Below are 25199 nucleotides of genomic sequence, written 5' to 3' on the forward strand. Positions count from 1 at the left end.
TCTGAATCACTGATTGCATCATGCTTTGTAATGAATAAGACATGGAGATACACTGGACTTGTTATAAGCCACACAAAGTCATGTGTTTTTAACACTTGAATCAATGTATGGCTTGTGAATTGTGCTTTGATCGCAGACCTGGAACCAGAAGCTCCATATCCACGGAACAGATTCAGTATGGGAATATTCAAGGATTCCAACTAGGATTTACCAGAATGGGTCAAGATGACAGCCCTCCAGGCCCTAGTGCTTCGTGGCTACTCATTCTTCCCCTGGTGGACTTGTTTCTTTCTTGTCTCTGTATTTTAAATTTGATGTTTTTGCCTACTCATTTTCTGGTAGTGTTTTGGGATGTGCCCCACTTCTGTGACCACATTTAAATAATTGGGTCACCCAGTGCTTGGGTTTTTTAAATTGATGAGAACTTTAGGCTCAGTGAGTTTGGATGTACTTCTAATGACTGTACAGTGCTGATAGCTCTGAAGAGGGGCTTTAACTTGGCACATTTGTTACTCTTTGCTTCTGGTGAGAGGCCCAGTGCAAAAAGAGCCAGGTCAGTGGGACACACCAAGGAAAGTGCATTGGCAATGCTGTTTGAAGAAGCTTGCATAGCAACTACTTGTCTGCATACACTTACTGATATATTGCTGCTTTATGCTTTCAAGAATATTAAAAAACAGTCCCCTGTTCTCCTCCTCTAGAATGGACCATTTCTTATTAGCTATAGCTGTTGTATATTTATAATGAGCCTTTACAGTCTACCAGGTAAATAATGGCATAAAAATACCTATTTATTTATATACACAACAGACCATAACATTTGCTGCTAAGCAGTTATTCTCTTGTGTCAACACTCATACAGTTCTATGAGATAAATTTTTATTGTAACTACTCCTAACCTGCTTTAGTGGATGTGAAGCTCATATGTAGCACTTCCAACTCCCTGGGGACACTAGCAAAACATAGGCACAGCTAAGTTGATGTTTCAACCTTGTTCTGACTATTCTGACTCACTAATTGTTTTTCTATGGGTAACTGCCAGAGATTTTTAGATAATAGTGGCTCTGATTCTCCTCTCAACTGCACCATTATAAACCAGGAACCAAAGGAGTTACAGTGATGTAAAACCTTGGATAAGTCACTTCGCCTCTGTTTCCCCCTCACCCTTTGTCTGTCTTGTCTGTCTAGACTGAAAACTCCTCAGCACAAAGGTTGTCTCATGTATTTGTACAATGACTGGTACAATAGGGCCCTGACCTTGGTTATAATACAAATAATAATAAAACAAAATACTCCCTGACAACCCATGGTAGAATAAACTGAACAGAGATGTCTTCTTTCGTCTTGTATTTGGTGGTAGATGTTAATAAGGAAAATTAAGCTAGCCAGACCTATCACTGCACACAGTAATCATTGCAATGCATTCTGAAGAAAAAAAATTGAGATGTGTGATTTCTTCATCATTATATGCACAGATGTTAAGGATCTGGGATATTCAGCATCAACTGTGCATCCAGAGGATTGCTGGCTCATTTCCAAAGAGTCTGGACTTCCAATCCACCCTTTATTTTAATGAAGCTCACAGACGGCTTTTTATCTCATTTAATAACCAGCTGATGTTGTTGGAAATGAAGCAGGAGACCAGTAGAAAAGTCACAAGTCATGGGAAACCGGTTACTTGTGTTCTTTACAATTCAGTCTTTAATCAGATAAAGGGGGGGAAAATAAAGAACCTTTCTGCATTTTCCTGATAAGGAACTTGAAAATGTGTGTCACTAAAAGGTGATTTTCTTAATTTTATTTCAGAAAGTTAAATTAGAGATGGAGAGCAAAAGACCATTTACTTTGGAAAGAAAATTATTTCATACCTGAAGTGAGCTAATTATGATTTTTGTATGACTTTCCAACAAAGGACTGTTCCAACAAAGGGTGTTCTAGTATTCCAACAATTTAATTTAACTGGAAACTTCCTTAAGCTTTCCATCACATTGAAGAGTGGTTTGGTTTCTAATAAAGGTTCAGTGTTAAGTGATATGAAATATCAGTGTACCCAGCATTTCTAAGGAACACCAATGATAAAAATAAAACCACTATAGTGAAATGTTCTAGGGTTATCTCTGATGTAGGCTAGTCCTGGTATGACTGCCAATTGCAAATGAACTTGGTTATAAAATTTCTCCTTATTCCACCTTACAGTATCCCTGAGATAGTTCTGAAATATGCATGAAATGTAATTAGTGAAGATCCATTTTCGCCAGAACATTTTACACAAAGTGGCTTACACTGGCAGACCTGGATGTATTCATAATAAAATGATCCAGTTAAATGTAATACCACTTGGTATGCAGTGAGAGTGTTGTTTGTCTTCACAGTACTTTAATGATGCACTGCAGTCTCTGGTATCAGAGCACTACCTGCATCTCAATGAAGATCCATGGTTACTATACAGGGAAATGTCTCTGTGACAGATTTTCCTAAGCTCTGCCCAACCAGCACTTTATATCTACAGAATGAGATTCAGCTAAGGCAAATCTCAGAGCATATAATGGTATGATATGGGGTATTAACAGATCATCATGGTTTTGGACTGTAATCATTTGTTTGGTACAAATGAGTGTTTGTATGATATGGTAGCAGGAACATGATAGCAATAGCCTGACTGGGTGGGGGGAAAGCAGCTTTCCTGCATGCTGTCAAAGAAACAACCCATGCTGTAAATTAAACAATAAAAAACATCCCACTTTGGTGGAACAGACACTGAATTTATGTTAAAAATAATTGTGTGTGTTTGTTCAAGCTTTAGAAACCCACCCAGTCTAAGGGAACCTAGATTATTATATTATCATTAGGGAAGTATTGCAGATTTCCTCTTTTACTAGAAGCTTGCGTGTTTACAAAAAGTCCTTTGCATACAATTACTTTTTAAAATACGACTCATGGGGCCAAATTTGATTGCAAAATCAGTTTATGCAGGTGACCAGTCTAATTCAGCTGCACTGGATAATTTATGGTGCACTTTAATGCTTTCATTGAAAAATATGGCGTGTATTTAGATCAGCAAGACTAATGTGTGAGATGGGCACTCCAGAGTTCCTTCCAAACTCTAGGAGTTAAAGTGAAGCAGGATAATCACTTATGGCCTGACCCTGCAATCTGTAGCATGGAAGTGGACTGCTGTGCAGGTGTGAAGCCCTGCTGGAAGTCTATGGGGCTCCATGTGGATTCAGCAGTCCACCATGCCCAGTGAATTGCAGGATTGAGATCTTAAGGCAGTCGGAGCCCTCTGTCATACCTTCTTGTGCTGTGATCCAGTCAGACCTCACAAGCCAAGCAGAATTTGGCTGGGTGAGGAAGGAATAGTGTTGGTCACTCAGTGGATGGTCCTTGAACCAGTACTAAAGCGATGCCTCAGCTTGGAGTTAGGGAGAAATGTGCTGCTAAAGGTGCTTTGCTTGAAGATGTGAAACTGAAGTCCTGACCTCTTGTAATCATTGGAAAACTCGTGGTGCTTTTTGAAAGAGTAGGGTCTTAAGGCTGCATATCCTGGCCAGCTTCCAACTATGCTCATTGCAGTCTGCCTACCTAAATTCCTCTCAAGTTTTCAATTGGCTGACATACTCTTCATTTCCTTTGTTAAACAGTTGTGCATTGTGACTGTGTGTTGTTAAACAGGAGGCCATGTTTTCACCCTCAAGGTAGTTGCACTTCAGTGGGGAATGAAGCGTGTGTTTTGTGTTTTAAGTTTCCAAAACATTTAGGATACGGTAAAATACTACAAAAAGAGATTTTTATTATTAAGAAAAATACTGAGTAGCGACAGCACAAACAAAGCTACATAGTTTGTGTCTCATGACATCGCTACTGGCTGGTGAGGAATACCAGCTGCACTGGCACTAGAGAAAGGGAGTGCCTTAGAATTCTCTCTGGGTATTAGGCATTGGGCAAGCTAGGGAATCAGGGTGTGTGTGTGTGAGAGAGAGGAGGCATTAGAAAAGCACAGCTAGAAACTGGAACGAGGATTCTAGAGGAGAAAGGCAGGGCTAGGAAAGATGGGAGGAGTGAAATAATGATTGGTGAGGTCCACAGAGAAAAGACAGGTGCAGGAAGAGGAGATCCCTGTTCTAACAAAGGGCTTTGTAAAGGTCTTCAGTAGTCTTTGTATTTCCCTGTTGAAGCTCACAGTTGCTGGATCCAGCTGCTAAACAAGCCCCCAGTATATATATCCACCTAGCCTTAAGGTGCATGTTTTTGAAAGAAGCAGTCTGTGCCAATTTAGCAGCACATGTTTTCAGTTAAGCAATTAATTTTTGAAAGCTTCTGTGAACCATGAGAAATGGAGAAAGGAGAAAAGGGGGGTGTATTCCTTTATGATGCAGGCTTTCTGGGAAATGTATGTCTAAGGCATAAAAGTGTGGGTCATGCATGCTCACTTTGGGAGTGGTAATAATACTTGGTACATCATAGTTTTGGTGCACTGGATCACCTTTTATCCTCAGAACAAACCTCTGAGGTAGGTAATATATTTTCCCTCTAAGTTTATCTAATTCCAAAATAATTATTACAGATTAAATACCCATAGCATAGACAGAGCGATGCAAGGGATATATGCCAACTAGAAAGGGGTGGCAGTGTGGTTTAAGTGGATGAGTCACCAGCATGGAACTCAGGAAACTTGATTCAACTCCTAGTTCTACCACAGACTTGCTAAGAGATCTTGGGCAAATCTGTGTTTCTGTTTCCCCTTCCACTGCTAGGGCTTTTCTCCACAAGAGGTTACTGTGGGGCAAGCCAGGCTGTGAATCTACAGTGTACCAGCTTGTCCTGCAGTGACCTCCCCTGTATACTGCTATGGTGCAGTGACAGTCCCAGAGGATGGCTTGGATTACTATGCTTTCAAGCTGTAGTAAAAAGTAATTTGGGGCAGTGAGAGAGAGGCAGCGCAAGCATGCAAATGACTCTCTAGACTGGGGGTTAGAGCACTCACCCAGAATCCAGTCTTCCAGCTCCAATGACTCTAATTATTTAACCATAGTCCAACAGCTTCAACAGGAGAGACTGAGGGAACCCCACATCAGACCATGCCATATCCCAATGGTTAGAGCACTCACCGGAGAGATGGTAGATCTTAGTTCAAAGCCCTTTGCTACCTCAGTGGAAGGGGGACTTGAATCAGGGTTCCCCTACATCCTAGATGAGTACCCTAACCACTGAGCTAAAATTACAAGGGAACTCCTCCTCCAGCTTCTTGCTAAAATGGCATAGGCACCTAACTCCAAAGAGGGTTGCCAGCTGTGAATCACAAGCATAGCTAGGCACCTCCCTGCTGCCAGAACTTAAGTACCTGCCTCCATGAGAGGGGTGGCACTTAGCATGCCCCTCTCTGGTTTGCATCTTCCACTGGCTAGTGTAAGCCAGGCACCTCTCTGCTTAGCATGCTGACTTTTGTGAATTGCAGTCTAAGGTGCCTGTGTCTCCCCATTCAGTCTGTAGGAGATTAGGCACCTAATTCTGTCTTTGTGGATTGCAGTGATTTTCTGGGGACTCAGTGTCACAACATCTAACGCCTTTTGTGCATCCAGCTCTTAGTTTCTCTGGGTCTCAGTTCCCCATCTGTAAAATGGGGATAATATCACTTTCCAGTCTCATAGGGGTGTTGTAAGGATAAATGTCAAAGATTGTGAGATGCCTGGATATTATAATAATGGGGTTCATATAAGTACCTTAGATAGAGCAGGAGACTGGGAAACTTAGGATTCCTGAATTCTAACCTTAGTCCTGATATTGCCTGGCCCTGTGACCTTATCACAGGGCCTTCATCCTCAAGTAGTTCCTACTGAACTCCTTAAACTCAATATGTCTAACAACACTCATGGATGCATGGTCATAAGGATCTAGAAATAAACACATTCTGCTTGAGAACACATCTGAGGCCTGCACTCATGCGATGATTTTATTGTCTTATGTCATGTATTATTTTAACACCTATATGCAGAGAAGTAGCCAAAAAAAGTGCATCGTGCTTAGCAGTTACTAGCATATATAGCAAAACTGGTCCGTTAGTAGTGCAAAATATAACATTTCCCTGAGATCAAGTGCAAGTTACTGGCCTGTGCATCAGTGTTTGGCTAGTTATGTGTATAGCCTGCTGATTACTTAAAACAAATACAACTAATTAGAGATGGACTAAAACCAAAGCCTTTAGTCCAAAGCACCTTGTGCTTTTGGAAGGGATAGGCAAGCGGGGTGTCAAATGCAAATAACTGGATTCAAATTCTGGTTCTTGGTCAGATCTTAAACTGTCTGGGTCCTGCTTGCAGGTCCTGATTGACCATTGCTGTAATCAATTGGCTGCAGTCATTCTCCCAAGATTAAGAGGAAACTCTTCTGAGATCAAGTGATCCTGTTAGATTTGTCTAGTTGGGGGATGAAATCTCACAAGACTCTCTCATGAGAGTTTGACCTCCTACCCCCGGCCTTGACTTTGTCTTGAATTGTGACTGGTGAGCCTCACATCCAATGTCTCGCCTCCTCTGGCCATATCTAATATTAATATAATATTTTCTGCTTCTACAGTGTCCTTCATCAAATCATCTCAGTGCACTAAGGAAGCCTCATGAAGTAAGTAGGTATTATTAACTCCATCCTACAGATGGGGAAACTGAGGCACTGAAGTTGCGGGACACCCCTAAAGTCATACAGTAAGGCAGAGTCAAAGCCAGCAACAGAATTTACATTTTTTAACTGCAAGTCCTATATCTTAACTGCTAGACTCTCTTGTCTCATGTTCCTTACTTAAATTGCCTAGGTCTCCTTAGATAATAGAGTAAGAGTTTAGAATAACATAGGCAAATAGCAGAAATTATATTCAAAGCAGACTTGGTAATACTAAGAGTTCAATCTGGGTCTCATTTGGGATGATGCTTTTAAGGACATGAGCAACATAATTAATTTAAGGCAATGAGTATGCAGTATATTGCATCTCAACAAAAAAGCCTCATTTAATTACTAAAATTTGAAGGGAAAGTACCAGTAGATTTATATATATATATATATATATATATATATATATATATATATATATTTTTAAACAATCAAGGGAGTTCATTATCTATCCATTTATCTATTTATTTATTTTACCTAATAAAAACTATTAGGAACTAACAAAAAAACCTGCCTTGGAATAATTCCATAATGATTTAAGGTCAGAAAACATGAGCTGTGCAGAAGTTCTACTTCATTGTGTTTGTGGTCAGAGGGTGTTCTGATCAAAAATAAGTAGCTGATATAAAATTTCCACAGGTGCTGGCAGGTCTGATAGTGGGACCCTTTCTTTGAACCTCTTGAAATTTGAATTGCATCATGAAAGAAATTTGATTTTGTTGTTAAGATTGCTAAGAACTCATTGATTAGCAGTTTCTGGGGGAGGAATTGGATTCCTTCCTAGCTGAAATAGTCAGCTATCTTTCTGAGTATCTGACTTTAACCAAGAGGAAAATTATTTTGAAAAGAGTGAAGAATGACTGAATCCCAGCAATTAGTGTGTATTAATTTACACATGGAAGGGATTAAAAAAAACCGTGTGCGTATATATACAGTGGGTGCCATTTAAAAATTGACCACTTGCTAACAGTTACCATGCTTGACTGAGATACCCTAATTATTTCTTATTTTAAGAATAGGGATATAACAGCGATACTAGTGTGGTAACTGTTGGTGAACCTTAACGTCTTTAATGATGACCATCAAAGGTTTTTTTTAAAAAAAAACGTAAATCCCAGAATGCTTTTTTTCAGGCAAAACTCCCATTGACTTCAGTGGGAATCTTGCTTGAATTATGACTGAGGTAAGGACTGAAGATTTCACCCAATAGTAAGTATACAGCAAATGGAAGTAAGAGTTTGTGCTTCTCTTGAGCAATTTAACATGCCACACACCAAAAGAGACAAAAAAGAAATAACCATAATTTGTTCAAATTGACTTCTTCCTAATTTATGTCTGGTCTCACTACTGAATTCTAAATTGAGGCTAATGTATTCTGAAAGCTTCCCTAAACTATTTTCCCTTCCATAGATGTAGTTTTAAAGATCCATTACTAAGTGGATCAGTTCCCTGAAAATAAGCAGGGAAGATTTATTTGACCACATAGCACAAAGCCTTCTGTCGAGCGTGCCTTCAGGATTCCAAGCTGGAGGGCTGTGGACGTGAGAGTGACTTGTTTCATCCCTGCTGAGAACACTTCTAGTTCCTTCATGTAACTTGGGATATTGTCTCTTGAAGGAGCTGGTCACCTGTCTTCCCGATCATTGCCCTTTGGCTAATTGGAAATAGCTGTCGATGCAAGGAACAGACCTGCCCATAAACTTTGACTGGGGGGAATGATAAAGCTTTTAATTAGATGAAAGGGAAAAGATGGGGGAAAATCAATGCAAAAAATTATCTGATTTGCATTTCAGATGTTGCTAATTATATAAGTGCAGTGCACATATGCATGAGATTATTGTAACGAATATATATATACACACAGACAGACAGACTGACTGACTGAGAGGGTGAGAGAGATTTTAAATTCCATCTCAATTTCTGCTTTTCCCCTAGGTAATCAGCTCAGATATAGGCTCTACCGTTACCTTCTGGCTGACAGACACTGGGCAGAAAATCAAACAGTTTACTGGTTGCCATGGCAATGCTGAGATCAGCACTATGACACGGGATGCAACTGAGACCAGGCTCTTAACTGGGAGCACAGATGGAACAGTAAAGGTGTGAGGAGAAAACATTTCAAACTATTTGCTTCCATTGCAGTCTTTTCCACACAGATACAATGTGCCAAAACACTCGCTACTAAACGATGGCTGGTTTTTCCATTGGCCTTGTTAAAGAGGAAATGGGATGAACTCAGCAACTAGATGTTGAAATCCTAATGCTGTTAGGAAAATGCAGTTACATTTAATTGCTTGTCTAACACTTGAGATACAAACAGTGCTTTGTTACCTCCCTTCCTTCCTTCCAAGTAGTTACATTACATTCCCTGACTCTCTGCAGCACATAGCCCTTACTGCCTTAATCAGCAGACAATCATTCCCATTGCTTTTCTTGGAGCACTCACTTGTCATTACACAAGGGAATACTATTATGGTAGCCATGCATTGTAACTGTAAAACAACTATTTTGAAATGATGGCTAGGTTAGTTAAAACACTAGCCTTTCAGCCCTGGACACATCAATTCAAATTTTGGTATACTGAAAATTAAAATGAATTTTAAATCTCCCTCATAATCTCAGTGAGAATTTGACCACATCACAAAATCACCATAAAATTTAATAACTGGTGCTTTAGTTTCTCCTAAAGAGAGATTCTTGTGTTGAATATCAAGGGTGTATGCTGTAGATCAGGATACAGATGTATTGACAGAACACTGGCCAGCATTATGACAGGTTTGAAGCCACTGCTGTTGGTTCTTCACTTTAATGCACACTAAATTCACTCCATTTAAAAAACTTAATAGGTTGGCCAAACTGATTTCTGGCTCTTCCTATTTTATTGGCTGAAGTTGCTGAAAATCATCAACCTGAGAAACAATTTCTCCAGACTTGGCTAATTTTGACGTAATTAGTCAGACTTAACTATTTATTATATTACAGTAGCTCCTCGAGGTCCCAATTGAGATTGGGGCCTTGTTGTGCTAGGCACTGTGCAAACACAAAATATGGGAAAGGACCCTGTTCTGGAGAGACACAATCTAAATAGAGAAGACAAAGAGTGGGAGGGGAAACAGAAAAGACTTACCAAAGGTAGCGCAGAAATTCAGTGGAGAGCCGGCAATAGAATCCGCGTCTCCTAGGTCCCACTCCAGTGCCCTATGCTCTGTGCCATGCTGTCTCTCAGCTTTGGTTACTTCTTATTTGTGTCTTTGGTAGAGATGGGCCCCAGTCACAAAGTTCAGATCCAAATCGAATGTTTGGATTTCTGATCCATTATAGAGATAGGACAAAGCCACAAATTCTAGAATCTGAACCAAACTCTGCCAAAATCTGGGAGATTTTGAGGAGAGTGGTGGGCAATTTTGCATTGCAATTATTATTAATCCATTATTCCAGTTTTTGTCCATCTCAGGTATTTCATTCAAGGTATATTTGGCATTTGAGCATCTCCCAAAAAAGGTAACCTCTCTGGTTAACAAAACAAAATGTACTGTATTGATTTGTCATGTTACTTCCTTGACTGCTTGGGTTGGAATATGGGAAGATGAAGCTAAAAATAATAAACACATTCCTAGCATGACTCCCAGAGTCTGCACTGAAATTTGGACGTGTATTGATCTATAGTGTTGGCCTTGACTGATTAAAGCCCAGTGTGGGGTGCAGTTATATCAGCGTAAAGGTAGTTTATACTGGTATATATTATTTATTTACTATTATATCCTAGGGTGTGATTCTTTCCTTAAACTAGTTTTATGACATCATAACTGAATTGTTTTCAATGCAGTTACTTCTGCTTTACATCAGGGTAGGAGGCAAATCTGACCCAACAGATTTATTCCTTCATTGATCCTTAAAATACCAGATGATTTTCTGCTTTGCCTATGCTGAGAGGTTATGGATACTTTATTTATTTTTAATTGACGATTTGGGATTTCAATGGACACTGTCATCATAAACTCAATGTTGGAAGAGACCAAGCAGTTGATATCTCCCAGATCATGGTACTAAAGAGGACAATATTAGTTACAGGCTGGGACAGGTACTGTATACATTATTAAAAAATGCGGGAAGAGATAAATTCTTAAAATGTACGCTTTGCCTCAGTTTCTGGAGATAAAAATCTATCAAAGTCTAATTTTTCCCAAGCATGGTATCTCACTGAGTAGTTGTGCAGCCAGATCTAAATCTTTTCTCAAATTGAGTTGCCATCAGTGGAGAAAGACTGTGCTGCTTAAAAGATGCAGCACAGCTGGGGAAATTACTTGCTGTTTCTCTTGCAAACTAGGGCCCCAATTCTGCAATGGCATCGCAATGATGGATCCTTAAAAGTCAAGCTGAATCCCATTTGGAATCTAAGTTCTGTCCACATTGAGACCATTGTAAAATTAGTGCCTTATGCACAGACTAACCTCAGTTTTAGCCTTGCTTGATCTTATAAAGTGTTATTCCCCTTGCTTTTTGCTAGTGGAAAAATATTCTTTAGAGTTGCTTAAGCTTCTGGAAAAGTTAAAAAAATATAAAAGATATTTTCTTTTCTGCATCCAGACAGTATGCAGATGCTAGGATAAATTATAATAGTACATAATTTGGAAACTTTCTGTCCATAAATTTGAAAACTCAGATAATACAGATACTACTATACCTAAGGAGGTAATTTATAGAGCAATTGTTCACTGTAGAATTATGCTAATGGATTGGGAATAGGATGGAATAAATTGTTTTTTGTGTCTTTACATCCCCTTTGAAACTCTAAGAACCAAATATATTTTTTTGACTTTTAACAGCTATAGAGCCAGAAAGAAAATCCACACTAATGACCACAAACACATCATATTCAGCAGCAATGTTCTGAATAAAGAAGGGAAAAGTGCCTTTTAATATTAAGACTTCCCATTGTTCATGTCCTGGGGCTCAGTCTAGAAACATAAATTTACCTTACAAAAACTGATGCTGCTCACACAAGCTAGCGAAGCAATCATTGCTCATTAGTGACTCAAATCCAATTCTAACTCTGAATTGTAGTGATATTTATAGTGGACCACAGAGAACTAAATGAGTTTAGTGCATAGGTAGTATTGCATCATTTTCATTTGGCAACTAGCTGTCCCCACTTTGTTTACAAGGGTTAGCAGGCAAGTATTCAGCTTTGTTACCTGAGATCTCCAGAGGCTAGTGCTCCTTCTGGCTTTTAGGCTTTCCACTTGCTCTAAATGGCCAGCATCCTGTCAGCATCTCTCTGAGAATGGACTCCCTGTGTCCAGGCTTCTGAGACAACAGGGGCATAGCAGATACTGTGTTGGTTTCCTTTTCTCAGGAATGTCCTATTGGTGAGTTTTCTCTACCAGAAGCCAATGATTCCAGCATTCTTAAATAAAGCATATTTTATTTGGCATTGGAAATAAAAAAAAATCTGTGTAAATATACTTAAGCAGAATAAAACATGTCTACGGTGGGTGCTACGCAAAGCCTCATGCAATCAAGATAAATCTTGTTGTTACTATCTATTAATTAGACAGGACTGAAAGACTTGCACCTCAGTTAAAGGTGGCATGGCTTATTTTCTAGCAGCCTGTTGAGTCCATCACTTTCAGGTCAGTGTCTTTTTCTGATGATCATCACTTTCTGGAAGAGAATGACAAGGTTTTTGTTACAATGCCTGCCCCCACACTCCACTTCTGGTTGGCAGAGATTAACTGAATTATATATCTCGTATCGCCTTTCTCAAATCTTTTTGTAGACGATTGATTATCTTCAAAGACGATCAATACGCCATCGCCCCTCTGATAGACAAGGCAGTGGTGCTAACCTAACAAAATGGAACCTCTGACTGTGATGCTTGGGAGCAGGAGCTTTTGTTAGCTGGTTCAGTTTGTTCCCTCCCAGACTGTGGCTAAACAGAAGCTGGAGATACGGAGCATGCTCATCTCCTCCCACCAGCCACAAAGAGCTCTGCCTGAGGGCAGCCTTGCCTCCAGGGAAGCCTCTTTGGTTTTCTTCAAGCTCTGTGTGGGTGCAGGGATTTACCTGTGTGGAATCCCTTGGAGTTGGGCTGTAGTTGGTGGAAATGATGCTGTGATATGAATCTTATGTCACTGTCCCATAGGTGGTATGATGTTGTACTACATTTATCTTCAGCTGCAGTCGTCTGGCCAAGAAAAACTGTCACCATCAAGAACTTTTTTACTCAAGAAGTCATCATCCCAGTACAGTTCTCTGTCACAAACCTTCACCTGGGTCAGATCCAATCTGTGAACCTAAGTGAAATAGATTTAGTGGAGGCCTTCTTACACTCTATTGTATTAATCAAAGCCAACACAGGTCCTTAAGAAGAGCATTTGCTCTGTCACCGGGAAGGAGAAGTGAATTATATTTTGATATTAACTGATGTAGAACATATAGTACCTTGGTCACAAAGACTAGTGACCACACACAAAACTTGACCTAAACAAGAAATGCATGGATTTTGCATTATTGCAAATTGTGACACTTCGTGTGATGCTGACCACAATGGAATGAATGGTAAAATTCTCACCGACTTTAGGACTGATTTCTTCATTTAGAATGTGGACATCAGTTTTGATTCGTTCTTGCTGCATCTTCAACTGGAAGATGTGGAAGTGTAATTCTTACTGTGAAAGATTTTAAGTGAGGTCTTGAGAGAGAAGATGACATTCAATGTTTTTTGGAATTTTTGACAACCTGAAGATTTTGAAATTTCATTTTATTTTATTGTATTTTTCCACACTTTCTAGAATCAGCAAAATGTTTTCATCATGTCTCAGCTCTGGGTAGAGAATATATTCCTTTAATACTGACACTGCAGGGAACAGTATGTGCTATGATGGAGCAGATTAAGCATTCTGTTTTGGCAGAGTGAGAGAACAATAGCTGCTGAAAGTAGTATACTTGAACTGTAAAACAGAAGAATTTCAGTGGCAAAAGGAAAGCATAAGGACAGAGCTTTTAAAAAAGTCCACTCAATATTATTAGAATAAATGATCATATTAAAACATATCAATGGTATTTTTTGAAGTGGTCAGAGATGACTAGGTTTACTTATGCTTTTTACTTTTTTTTTTTTTTTTTTTTTAAAGTATGTCTCTTTTATTAGGATAATTACTGTCTTCCGACTGAGCAACCTTGACTCAATTTTTTATCCTGCCTGCAAAATGGAAAGGAGGAGTACAGCACCAAGATGACATCCTGTGTGCTGCATTTTTACCACCACATACTCTAGTTTACAGGTAGCCTAATATTTATTGCCTAATATATCATACTGAAATTGGGATTTGGGGACATGATTATTATGCAAGACCGACTCTATTACTGCATGGGCTGGCGTAGCTAATATGCTGCTGGCTGAGGTATATGAGCTACAAGATGTGAACAAATTTGAACTTCTTAAGGAGACAGGCAAAAGCACACTGAGCCTGGTTCTCGTCTGTTTTATGCCAGTATATTTCAATTGGGTTATATTTGACTCTCACTGGAGAAAACGAGACGACAATCAGCCCCATATTTTTCATCTCAGAGCGGAATGATTAAAACTGTATATTTTTCATGTACCAAAGCATGAAAATACTTATAAAAGGAGGCCCATTATCCTGGATTCAATGGTAGTTCTGTGGAGGTGGTGATTGGAGTGTTCAGGACCTAAATAATAGGAAAATGTTGAGAATAAATTGTTTAGTTTACCAAAATTTACATACAATAGAATGTTGTGGGTCCTTTATTTGAGGAAGGGGCACAGTTATATTAATTTCTTGAAATATGGTGGCATAGAGACGTATTCTTCAACTGAATTCAGTGGGAATTTATCAAGTGTCATTTGCTGGTTTAGTCTATATGACTGTCTGCCTCCAGTGACTATCCTCAGTATCAGCCTGCTACTTACAAACAGCTAAAGGAATTACTCCTTAACTCAAGTGGCTGGGGCTCGTGCTGAAGATCTCAGGTTTAAATGTCACTGATAGTCATGCTTATTGCATGAGGACTGAGAGAGGCTGCAGGGTTTAGCTCCTCTTGAAGCTGGTGCTTGTGAAGAATACTGAATAGATATCCCTGGAGGCTGAAGACCTCTGTCCCTAGCATGGGCAATATCTGAGATGGCTAAAAAGTGTAAGCTTTGTGATTTGGACTTCTGCTTACTAGAATACAATCTGAGTGAGGTCACAAGCCACTAAATAATCCTCAGATGGTAAAAGCTCTTATTGCTACTAGATATAAGCCAGAACCTTAAATGAACCCCTTTCCAGTCCAGGGGGGAAGATGGTTGAGTGCAAAGAGTTGAGAAAAGGCTCTGAATCAAATTACTGGGTCCAAACCAACAGTTTAATTATCAGTTAGATCAAAAGCTGGGAGACAGATCTATTTTTATTTTATTTAATTATTTATGTATTGGTTTGTATGTGGCAGAAATGTTGTCAGAGCAGCTAATCTTGTAATATTTAAACCCAGGCTGCCTGAAAATATAATATCAGCTCTCAAGATTTTGGCATCTCCCAATCTCAAACTAGCTCTAATTTGGCTTTGAACCAGCACTAACCTTAGGCTAAACCAAATTCAAACATCTCCTCCATGGCCTATCTTGAGTTAATGAACAAAGGAAATCATATGAGTGGACTGGAAATGAAAAGCTTCCAATACTGTATCTGAGAGCAAACAACATAGTCAGTGAGCTACTGGGAAGTGATAGGAAAGTGCCGTGTCTCCGTCCTTACATAAAATACATGGACAAAAAGGAAGGCTTTTTTAAAAATTAGGTAAAACTATATATCGGTTATTTTGTTTTATTTACGCTTTATTCTTCCACTGGGGAAAGGAGATTAAGACAGTGCTCTGACTATTTCAAATTTTAATAAGTAGTCTTGTCCAATCTCACTAACAACTGCCTGAGATAAGCACTATAATGCAACGGGCTTGATTTCTGATCTCACTTAAGCCATGTCTACATTTGGAGCTAGGGGTGTGATTCCCAGCTGGGTAGAGAAACTCACACTAGCTCTCAATGAGCTAGCGAGCTGAAAATAGTAATGTGGCCATGGGTACGCATGTGAGCGACCGCAGTTAGCCCATGTCATCACTTGCCACTGCCCATGTTACTGTGGCTATGTTACTATTTTTAGTGCACTAGCTCGATGAGTTGCTAGCTCAGCCCCAATTGTAGACACTGCCCTACAATGATCTCATACAGATGTATCTCCAGTGACTGCCTGTGAATTACACCAGTGGAAATGAGAATAGCATCAGGGCCAATGTATGGGAAACAGCTCAGTTTGTCAAATCAGGGCAAACCTGTCAGTTTCTCCATGGCCTGCTTTTCTATAAAACCAGAAAAATGTCCCCTTTACAGCAACTTCTGTATGAGAGAATGTAACTTTGAAAGGTTACAGACCCATAGGAGAATACAAGCACTGCTAATTCTTTTAATGTGACCTATCACATTCAAAATGAAAATATTACTGTGTTGGCAACAAAATAATTCTAGCTGCCTGAAAGATCAAGATTTGGCTCATGAGTTTAACAATGTGTTGTCTTTTCTTTGTCTAATGCAGGGAGCTGTGGTGGTGAAATTGTTGTCTGGAATAACAGTACAGAAAATGCCTATCTTAAAATGTACCTGGATCCCCAAAGATCTCTGAAATCCAAATCTGGTGAGTGAGCATCTTATTGAAGCAGCATTGCTTTCAAGCTCTAGGCAAAATGTACATACTGTTTGCCTGTGCATATAATACTAAGTGTGCCACTAAATTACTGATAATTGAGTGGAGATTAGGGGGATTATTTACACCTTTGTTTTGTCAGACTGACAGAAAGCAGCCTTGAGGTTGTGCTTGCTTTCTTCAGTTTAGCATGTTCTCTATAGCTCTCAGGGTGATTGCTTCTGTTTATTGTCACAGATTTTTATATTATTCCTTCAGCAGGCAGCAGTATTCCTTTAATTTTTGCCTTGTTCAATGTTGGATAATACATAATACCAGCTGAGTTTTGCAAAGGCCGCTACCCTTGAGGCTACTCAGAACCTGAAAACTTCATTGGGTTGATAGTCTGCACAGACTAGTTGCATAACATATATTCAGCCCATGCCAGTTGGAAATCTATAATTATTCCCCACTCTAATCTGTAGTACATTTTATAGTGGTGCACATCTGTGTATAAGGAAAATGGCTTGGCAAACACCTTCTATAGTTCTTATTTAGATTTCCTTAAGTTTCTTCCAAGTTTATGGGGGAATAAATACTGACATATATATCATGACTTGAAATTCATTTCTCACTTTCACATATGCTACTCAGCAGGGCCATAGGAAAGGAATTAGTAATCCACTGCAAGGTACATCTAGTGGACTGTTGCTTTGTGATGAGCAAAACATTTCAAAGTGAGAATGCTTAAAATCTTTGATAGATATGCCAAAGGAACAATAAGAGCTTTCTGAACTTTCAAAGGTCTAAACTTCAGAGGAGCAGATCTTAAACTGATGTAAATTGGCACAGCTGCATTGAAGTCAATGGAGCCACATTGAATTTAATCAGCTGAAGATCAGGTCCAGACGATGCAGATCATACTACAGCTAAGTGACTCTTAATGGTTCTGCTGTTCAGCAAACATTCTGCAGAGATCCTGGGTCAGATGCTCAGACAGGCTAAATTGGCACATCTCCAAAACCTTGAATAGAGCTGTGTCATTTCATACCTTCTGAGGATCTGGCCCCATAATTGGGAAAAATTTCCATTCAGATAGGTGTTTGTTCATAATACAGACTATGTATGCAAAACATTGATCCAGCTACTGGCAATAGAAAATGAGCTAGTCACAATATTTTGTGCTTATTAGAGAGGAGACTAACTGGAAATCTCATAGAGCCAGAATCCACCACTTTTACTGCTGAGTAATACCTTATTGTGTGGATAGTGCTATTGAAATCCAAAGGTCAGCTTGCAGGGTAAGATACTGCTCACCAAGAGTAAGGATGGCAGAATTTGGCTCATATTAATAGTCTTAATAGTTTGAACATCCTCTTCAAAGGTTCATCTTGAATTCATAAAGTAACATAAATAAACATGGAAAAAATCAGATGGCAAGTATTTTGAGATGTCTGCTTATAAACATAAATTCCTTTTATTGACTATATTAGGGAACATCTCTTACTTAGTTCTGCTCGAAGAATATCCTCTAGAAGACATACAGTGTCTGTAGCTGACTTCTGTGACTCTGACACGGAGTGCAACAATACTATTACAAAGCTTTTCTTCCTAGAAGCTAGAAAGAATATTTCAGTGACAGGTACTGTAAAGTAATTTCTACACAGTAGAATCTAGGCTTTACTTACTTTGCCCATATTGAACAACAGTACTTGGAAAGGCTTTTTATTAAAAGTGATAACTGATTATTGCTTTCACAGTTTCCTTTCCTTCTTTCCCGTCAATTAAGACCTGACAATATTTCTCCTATAGCATGTTTAGAATATCTTTCAAACAAAGAATGTTCTTTTGTTTTGTATCCATTCTTGTTTTCATCTGAATTAATTTGCCCAAAATGCATATTGACAGTAAATTTAAATAATTTGAATATATTTAAATAATCCAGCTGGTGGAGGTGCTGGCTATGTTAGGTTTTGGAATACTCTGAAAAGCCAACTCATGGCAGAGTTTGAAGCCCACAGTGGCGTTGGATCCATTATCATGACCATTGATAAAATGAGCCAATACCTCATAACAGGGGATCTAGCTGGATGGGTGAAAATATGGCATATACAGGTACAGGGAAAGTATTGGACTCTCTCTTTGTTTTTCAATTTGTTAGGATACATGCAAATAAGTTGGGTTTTACCCATTTTCTAACGAAGGAAAAAGATGGACCAACATTTTCAAACTTGGGGCCTAAGGTACCCATTGAAGTCAGTGGGAGTCTTGCCATGGATTTCAGTGGGTGTTGGATAAGACCCTGGGGTGCCGATAGCTACACAAATAATACAAAGCCTGATTGTCAGAAGTGTCATATTTTTCTTTAAAACCAGGGGGAAGGATATCTTGTGGAGATTTGTTCCCATCATCCTTTCAAGGGCAGGGTTTTCCCTTCCTTCAGTCACACACAGCCACCCATGGAGCCTGCTCAGAAGATCTAGAGATCCAAACCATCCCCCTTCCTCTGCCATTTTTTTTTCACCAGGACTACTGCCTTAGTTCCAGTGAGAATAAGGTAACCCAGCCACCTCCCTTGATAGGATCATTTCAGCCACACGATGACTGTGTTACTTATCTGGAGACCTGTGTATGAAGCAGTTGCCTACTCATCCTCTCCTCCTCTTCAGACTGCAGTATTGCTCTTAGTGATGTGTATGGTACAACAATTGGAATATTTGGCCAGGTAGAAATACTTCTCTTAGCAACTGTTATGGGTGTAGTGCTGGCTGACACAGAATGCTTCACTTCCAGGGAGATGACTTTTTAATTAACTGCTTCACTGCTGGTCCTCAACATCAACTTCTGTACTGTCAGAGCAGTCCCCTGGAAGTCTGCAATTCAATTTAACTGTGTTTGCTATTTCTGTACAAGACAAAAATATCTTGAACAGTTTTTCTCTTCAGATTTTGGCATTTCTACTTGAATTCTTACCTTGGGAAAACAGAATGAAAATGAAAACGTACATGTAGCTAGGAAGTTATCCACACTTTTTTATTTAAGTTCAAAATGCTTGGTTACAGTCACTACTGGGGCTGGTCAGGAATTTCCTGACAAAATGATTTTTAGTTGGAAAATGATAAAACATTTCATGGAAATGTCTGTGTTTTGACACAACTTTTGTTGGGAAGGCTTTTTAAGGCCCGGGTGGAATTTCTGGTCAAAACAAGTGAGAAAGATAATCCCCTCCTCCCAATAGCTAATTTGTAGCAGGGATTTGAATTTGGGTCTTGCGCAACCCAGGTGATTGCCTTAAGTATTGGACTACTTGCTATTCTACGTCGGGATTCTCTCAATCTCTCCTCTTGAAGCTGTGCAGCTTTGTGTCAATGGGCTAGAGAGAAAATGGTTAGGGAGACCAAGGCTCAAGTCCCTGTTTTGCCTAATTTGGAAAACTTTTGTGGGGCAGGAAAACTGTTTATTGCCCAGCTCTAGTCACCACTTACTTTTTCTTACCTACCACCAGTCCTGAAGTCATGTTTCATCTCCAGTAGATAATATCTGAATCATGGAGACATATCTTCTAAGAAGAATAGATGGAACGTTGTGGAAACCGCCATAGATCTAATAACAACAAATAACGATTTAATAATATATCACATTTAGTCACTGTGAGTGGGGCGAGCTTCTCCACTTAGTAGTAAGAGTCCATGGCAGCAGTCCCACCTAGCAATATAGGGGTAGGGGAACCTGGGTCCTCCCACTCCACCAGGTTCCAACGCAGGGTCCTCTTGAGCCCGGTAAAGCAGGAATCTGCTACCGGTGATCCAACACTCTCCCCTGAGTCCCTTCATTCCTACTGCTCTGCAATCTCCTCAGGGTGCGTCGTGGCTGGTGGCTATCCCTGGCAATCTGGGGGTCTCAGCAGGCTAGGGATTCCTGGCTCTGTGCAGTAGACATCCCCATGGGGATGCCTTCTGGTGTAGTCCCTCTGCAGCAGTGAGTGCAGATCTGCCTCTTTCTGCCTGTCACCTTGCTGTGCTGAAGACACTCCCTTTGAGGTCCCTCCTCCAACTGGAGTAGGCCTGGTGGGGTGGGGCTTCTTGGGCCCAGAGTTGTACCTGCGCCCATAACTCTCCAGTATGGGATTTATCCACCCCATCACAGTCACTTGTTCCTTCATTACCTACAGCATTAAAAATGTTACAAGTGTCTGATTAGTTTGTTAGTAGAGGTGTTTGGAAAATAGATGTTTTCCCTTTTGTGGGAAAAATTGACATTTTGACATTAGTATCTGTTCCAAATAAAAACAAGGAGTCAAAATATCAGAAAGTTTTGTGAAATGAAAAGTTTCAAATCAGAAATGTTGAAAGAGAACACTGACTTTTTGATAGAAATGATCTGACATGTTGAAATGAGTCTTCAATTTTTCTCATCAGCAATGTGAAAAATTTAATCAGAGTATATGCTTTTCTCACAAGAAACTAAATTATATTTTCTGATGGGGGAAAATTTTGTCAAACTAGCTCAAATTGTTAGTTTTTCAAGGCAGTGTCTGTGTGTTTGTACAGCGCCTAGCACAATGAGAGTCTGATTTTGGGTGTAGTCTCTATGAGCTACTGTAATGTAATAATATAGATCTGGATACTTGGGACGAGTTGCTCACATCAGTGTGTAGGAAATGATGAAAATCAATAGCTGTCTTAAAACATTGCATCTGGGGGGCACTTCTATTATGAAAGGGAGTTTAAAAAAAAAAAGTAGTAAGAAATATTTTTAGTTCTGAATGGCTTTATAATACTCTCTGCTCAATCTTATCAGGAAGAGCGCTGGCAGATTGAAAATGCTCCTTGCCACCCCAAAGGAGAGCAAAAAAAAGAAAAAAAAGAAAATGTGGGTCAAAGGGAAGAAGAGGATGATCTTCTAAAGGAAAACGCAGCCCCCATTTTTGAGGGAGAGCTGTCTCCTAACCTCACAGAGCAAGCTGTATTTGTTATGGAAGACCATGAGGACTCTGTAAACATGTAAGTCGTTTATCAAAAGGAAGTTTGCAGTGGTGTACTTGGGTGTATTTTTTGAAACATTTGTTTTCATCCCAAATCAAGACAAAGTTGGTTCTTTTTATGTATGTATGTATTTATTTATTGTGGAACAGAAATTCCAAACCATTTTTATTTGGAATTTTTTAAATGTTTCATTTCTTCATTTTTGATCAGAATGAAACATTTCTGCATTACCCGAATGAAAATGTTTCATTGTGGTTGGTTGACCGATGGAAAATCAAAAAAAAAAATTGGGGGCAAAATAGAAGTTTTCCCACAGAAAATGTTAATTTTGCAAAACTGCATTTTCTGTCAGAAAATCATGTACTTCCTCAAGAGGCAAAGCTGCAATGTCTTTGCACGGAATTCCTCCTGGAGCCCCACAGGCCATGCCACACCATCCCTATGTTATAATACTACCTAGCTTTCTTTTCATCAGTAGATCTCAAAACGCTTTATAAAGGGGTTAAGTTTGATTATACTTTCTATTTTCCCCATTATATTACTGTTTATGTACATTATAACTGAGAAGAGAGACAAACTGCCACAGCAGGCCAGTGGAAGAGCTGGGAGCAGAACTCAGGTGATCTGAGTACAAGTGCTCTATTTCAGTGTTTCTCAATGACCGGTCTGATGACTGGCACCAGTCTGTGGCAGCTTCCTTGCTGGTCCCTGAGATATCCCTGACACAGTTTAGGAAAGTGGTAAGCTGATCTGTGATATCAAAAAGGTTGAGAAACACTGCTTATTCACTAGGCCACATTCCTTCCCCAAAAATGAGCCATAGTGTGGTATGTGTTACTTTGATAAGTATTTTAAAACTATGTGTAATTGGATCACTTCCTGACAAATTGTATGCTGCTTTAGCAATATATTTTTAGACGACACTGTTCCTCCTATCATAACCATAATATTCGTGCAATTTATTACCTGTCATTCTAAGGGTTTATATTTGTTCTTAATGCACAAGTATTATGCGTAAATCTCTGAGAAAATATAGTGTACTCCTAAATGTTTAAATCTTTAATGACTCTTGTAACATGGACTGTGTAAGGCATAATAACATAATAAATTTAATAATAAATTTAAACTGTACCCATGTCCTCCTTTGGCTTGAATAACTTCCTGAATGTAATATCATGAAACTATAACCTTTTAAAAATGTATATAAAGGTTATATTCTTACATGAGATTATTAGAAATGCTACATAACGTCAACAAAACATGAGCAAAATAGATTAAAATTAACAGCATTTTTTGGTAGATAAGATTATGTTTGTGCAGAACATGGTGTAAGTGATAAGTATTTATTGTGGTGAGCAGCATCTTTAAATATAATGGATCTCATTCTAATCTCAGAGAAATTCCAGTGATTTCAGTGCAGTAGCTTCTGATTTACTCTGTGGTAAGTAACCTCTGAATCATGCCCAATATCCACAAGTTTTAATATTTTCCTAGGAAATGAAAAAAAGTGCTAAAAAAAATCATCCCGGTTGAACCACTGCAATGTGAGCACATATCTTGCCTTAATCATTCTCCAAATGCTCCTCAGCAAAATCTCTGGGCTCAACAAGATTGCAGATTCTGATATTTTCAGAAACTTTGCTATTTTCTGGCCATATCAGGAGAGTTATAAATGTATGCTTGGAGAACTGCCAGAATATCCTTCCACCCTGTGCAGAACAGCTGGCCTAGTAGACTTCATTTGGGAGGAAGCTGATTTTTTTCAGAAGCATCTGAAGACAAAGAGGTGGAATTGTTCCAATTATAATACCCCTTTACAGGCATATAAGCCAGGTGAATGGCATTTATGTACTCTTGTAAATATTTCACTAGCGTGTAGCCTTGGGAGCAATTATAGCTTCAGTCAGGCCAGATGCATCAGAAGTGGGGGCTCTTAGTAATTATTACTAGGACATGTTGATGTGGTTCCAAAGCAATAAAGGGACACTCCTTTACAGCACATTCTCTTTGTAGACCTATAATATAAAGAGGTTGTAGATCAGGTAATAGGTTAATCATATTTAATATTTCTTAATAGAATGACAATGATTTGGGAAGGAAAGTAGTGCTGGTCGAAAAAATTCCAACAAAACATTATTTTCTCAAAATGTTCTGATTTGGCAGAATCAAATCATTTCACAGAGATGGTTTGATTTTTGCCAAAGTTCCAATGAAAACCCGACTGCCAAGTTTCCTGCTAGCTCACCCGCCCAGTTCCTTGGAAGCCGGGAGCTCCAGGTCTACAGCTCTGGTGTAGGCTTCCAGGGCCCCAGAGCTGCGACTCCATTCCCTTTTTCAGAGAACTTCAAAATGTTGGGGGTTTGTTCCAAATGTTGAAGTCCTCTACGAAACAATTATCTTTCTCTGCCCAATTATAGTCACAAGGAAAAGAGCTGACTCTTTAGGAGGGTGGACTGGAGTCTTGAAAAATGGTCTACAAGTGCTTTCTCTCATGATATCTTAGTGAAAGAAAACATCTCTCATTCACTACGAAGAGTTTTGCAATCATTAGATTTTTTTTGCTAAGCATCAAGCCTCATACTTGAATGATTAGTAGCCATTTTATTATTCGTGTGTAAAATGACCTATGGGCCTGATCTAAAGCCCATTGAAGTCAATGAGACTCTTTCTACTGACTTCAGTAGACTTCTGATAAGGCCCTATGAGACTATATGTAGTCATGTAGCATATGGTTACTGAAACAAAAGCCAAATATAGCTATACATATGTGCTGTATATCCTGACACTTAATCATCATATTTGGACACAATGGACTTGTCTTAAAGGTGTGACTCTCTGAATGCATGAGAACATAGCAGGCAAAGGATAGAAATAGAAACTAAATGAGGAGACAAAATAGATGCCTATCATTTTGTTTTTGCATTTAAATTTTGGCCAAAAAGAGTCACTTGTATCTTTCTAGGATCAGTCCATGGGAAAACACGATATTGGGTAAAAAATACAAAGAAAGCAAAACTCACAAAGAAAAGAAATACAAGTTCTTCAATGGGAGGATCATGCAAAATTCAATTGGTAAACAGCCATTTTGACATCATAACCTCAGCAGCAGTAGTTCTCCACATCTGTAAGTACAGAATTTTACTGGGTCTTTCCTGGGGAGTAAGCCTGAGCAGAACCAAAGGTAACTGAGCTTTTCTACTGAGAGGTAGTTAATAACTGTTCTAGTCTCTCCCTTGGGCCACCTTACAATAGTTGTCTGCACTCAAACACAACCTGTTCTCCTGCAGAAGGAATCTAGGTGGAGGTCCAATTTGCAGTGGTAGGAACTCAATGAGCAACATGATTTGTGGGTGGGGGCACATTCATTTCTTGCAAGAGTATTTTAGGCATCGCTACTTTCAAATTTGGCCTATACAGCATAAAGCAGGTTGGGGCGCGGTTGATTTGGTTGAAATGTGCTACATAATTATGATGTTATTTTACCAAGTGCAAATATAGTTTGCTTCAAATTACACTGAATTACATCTTTAAGAAATAATTAACAATCTTTTCGCAAGTGGAATTTCACAGTATGAGCCCATTTTTGCTACTGATAAAACTAAAATAAGTAGGTGTCAATTAACATTGTTAATTGTCTTTAGAAACCTGATCCATTTTCTTTGGTTTTATTTAAATAGGTATGAGAAACTATTTTCATTCTGTATTTTATGAAGGATTCTACATATTACAGAGAAAAAATTGGAGAGTATCCAAATGTACTTGTAAAAAGTGTCACTTCCAAGTGAAAACTGGTTGTTCCCCTCCCCCTTAAATTCTCAGCTAAGGACTGACAATCCTGAGCTTTCTCTGGTTGTTTTAAATAAAAATGATC

The 25199-nt window shown here is 39.1% G+C and overlaps 1 protein-coding gene across 1 annotated transcript in view; it reads left to right on the top strand.

The window, feature by feature from the left end:
* WDR49 (WD repeat domain 49) overlaps positions 1–25199 on the top strand; it is a 38221-nt gene that overhangs the window by 8498 nt on the left and 4524 nt on the right. Inside the window, 10 exon segments of the mRNA XM_067536543.1 lie at positions 1476–1707; positions 8594–8759; positions 10625–10741; positions 13814–13838; positions 13840–13946; positions 17837–18009; positions 18289–18458; positions 18871–19068; positions 21144–21346; positions 24291–24400. Coding sequence (XP_067392644.1) covers positions 1476–1707; positions 8594–8759; positions 10625–10741; positions 13814–13838; positions 13840–13946; positions 17837–18009; positions 18289–18458; positions 18871–19068; positions 21144–21346; positions 24291–24400 — 1501 coding nt within the window.

Source organism: Emydura macquarii, unplaced genomic scaffold, assembly GCF_026122565.2.
Source record: "Emydura macquarii macquarii isolate MOO-44397 ecotype Brisbane River unplaced genomic scaffold, CSIRO-AGI_Emac_v2 contig_3603, whole genome shotgun sequence".
NCBI lineage: Eukaryota > Metazoa > Chordata > Testudines > Chelidae > Emydura > Emydura macquarii.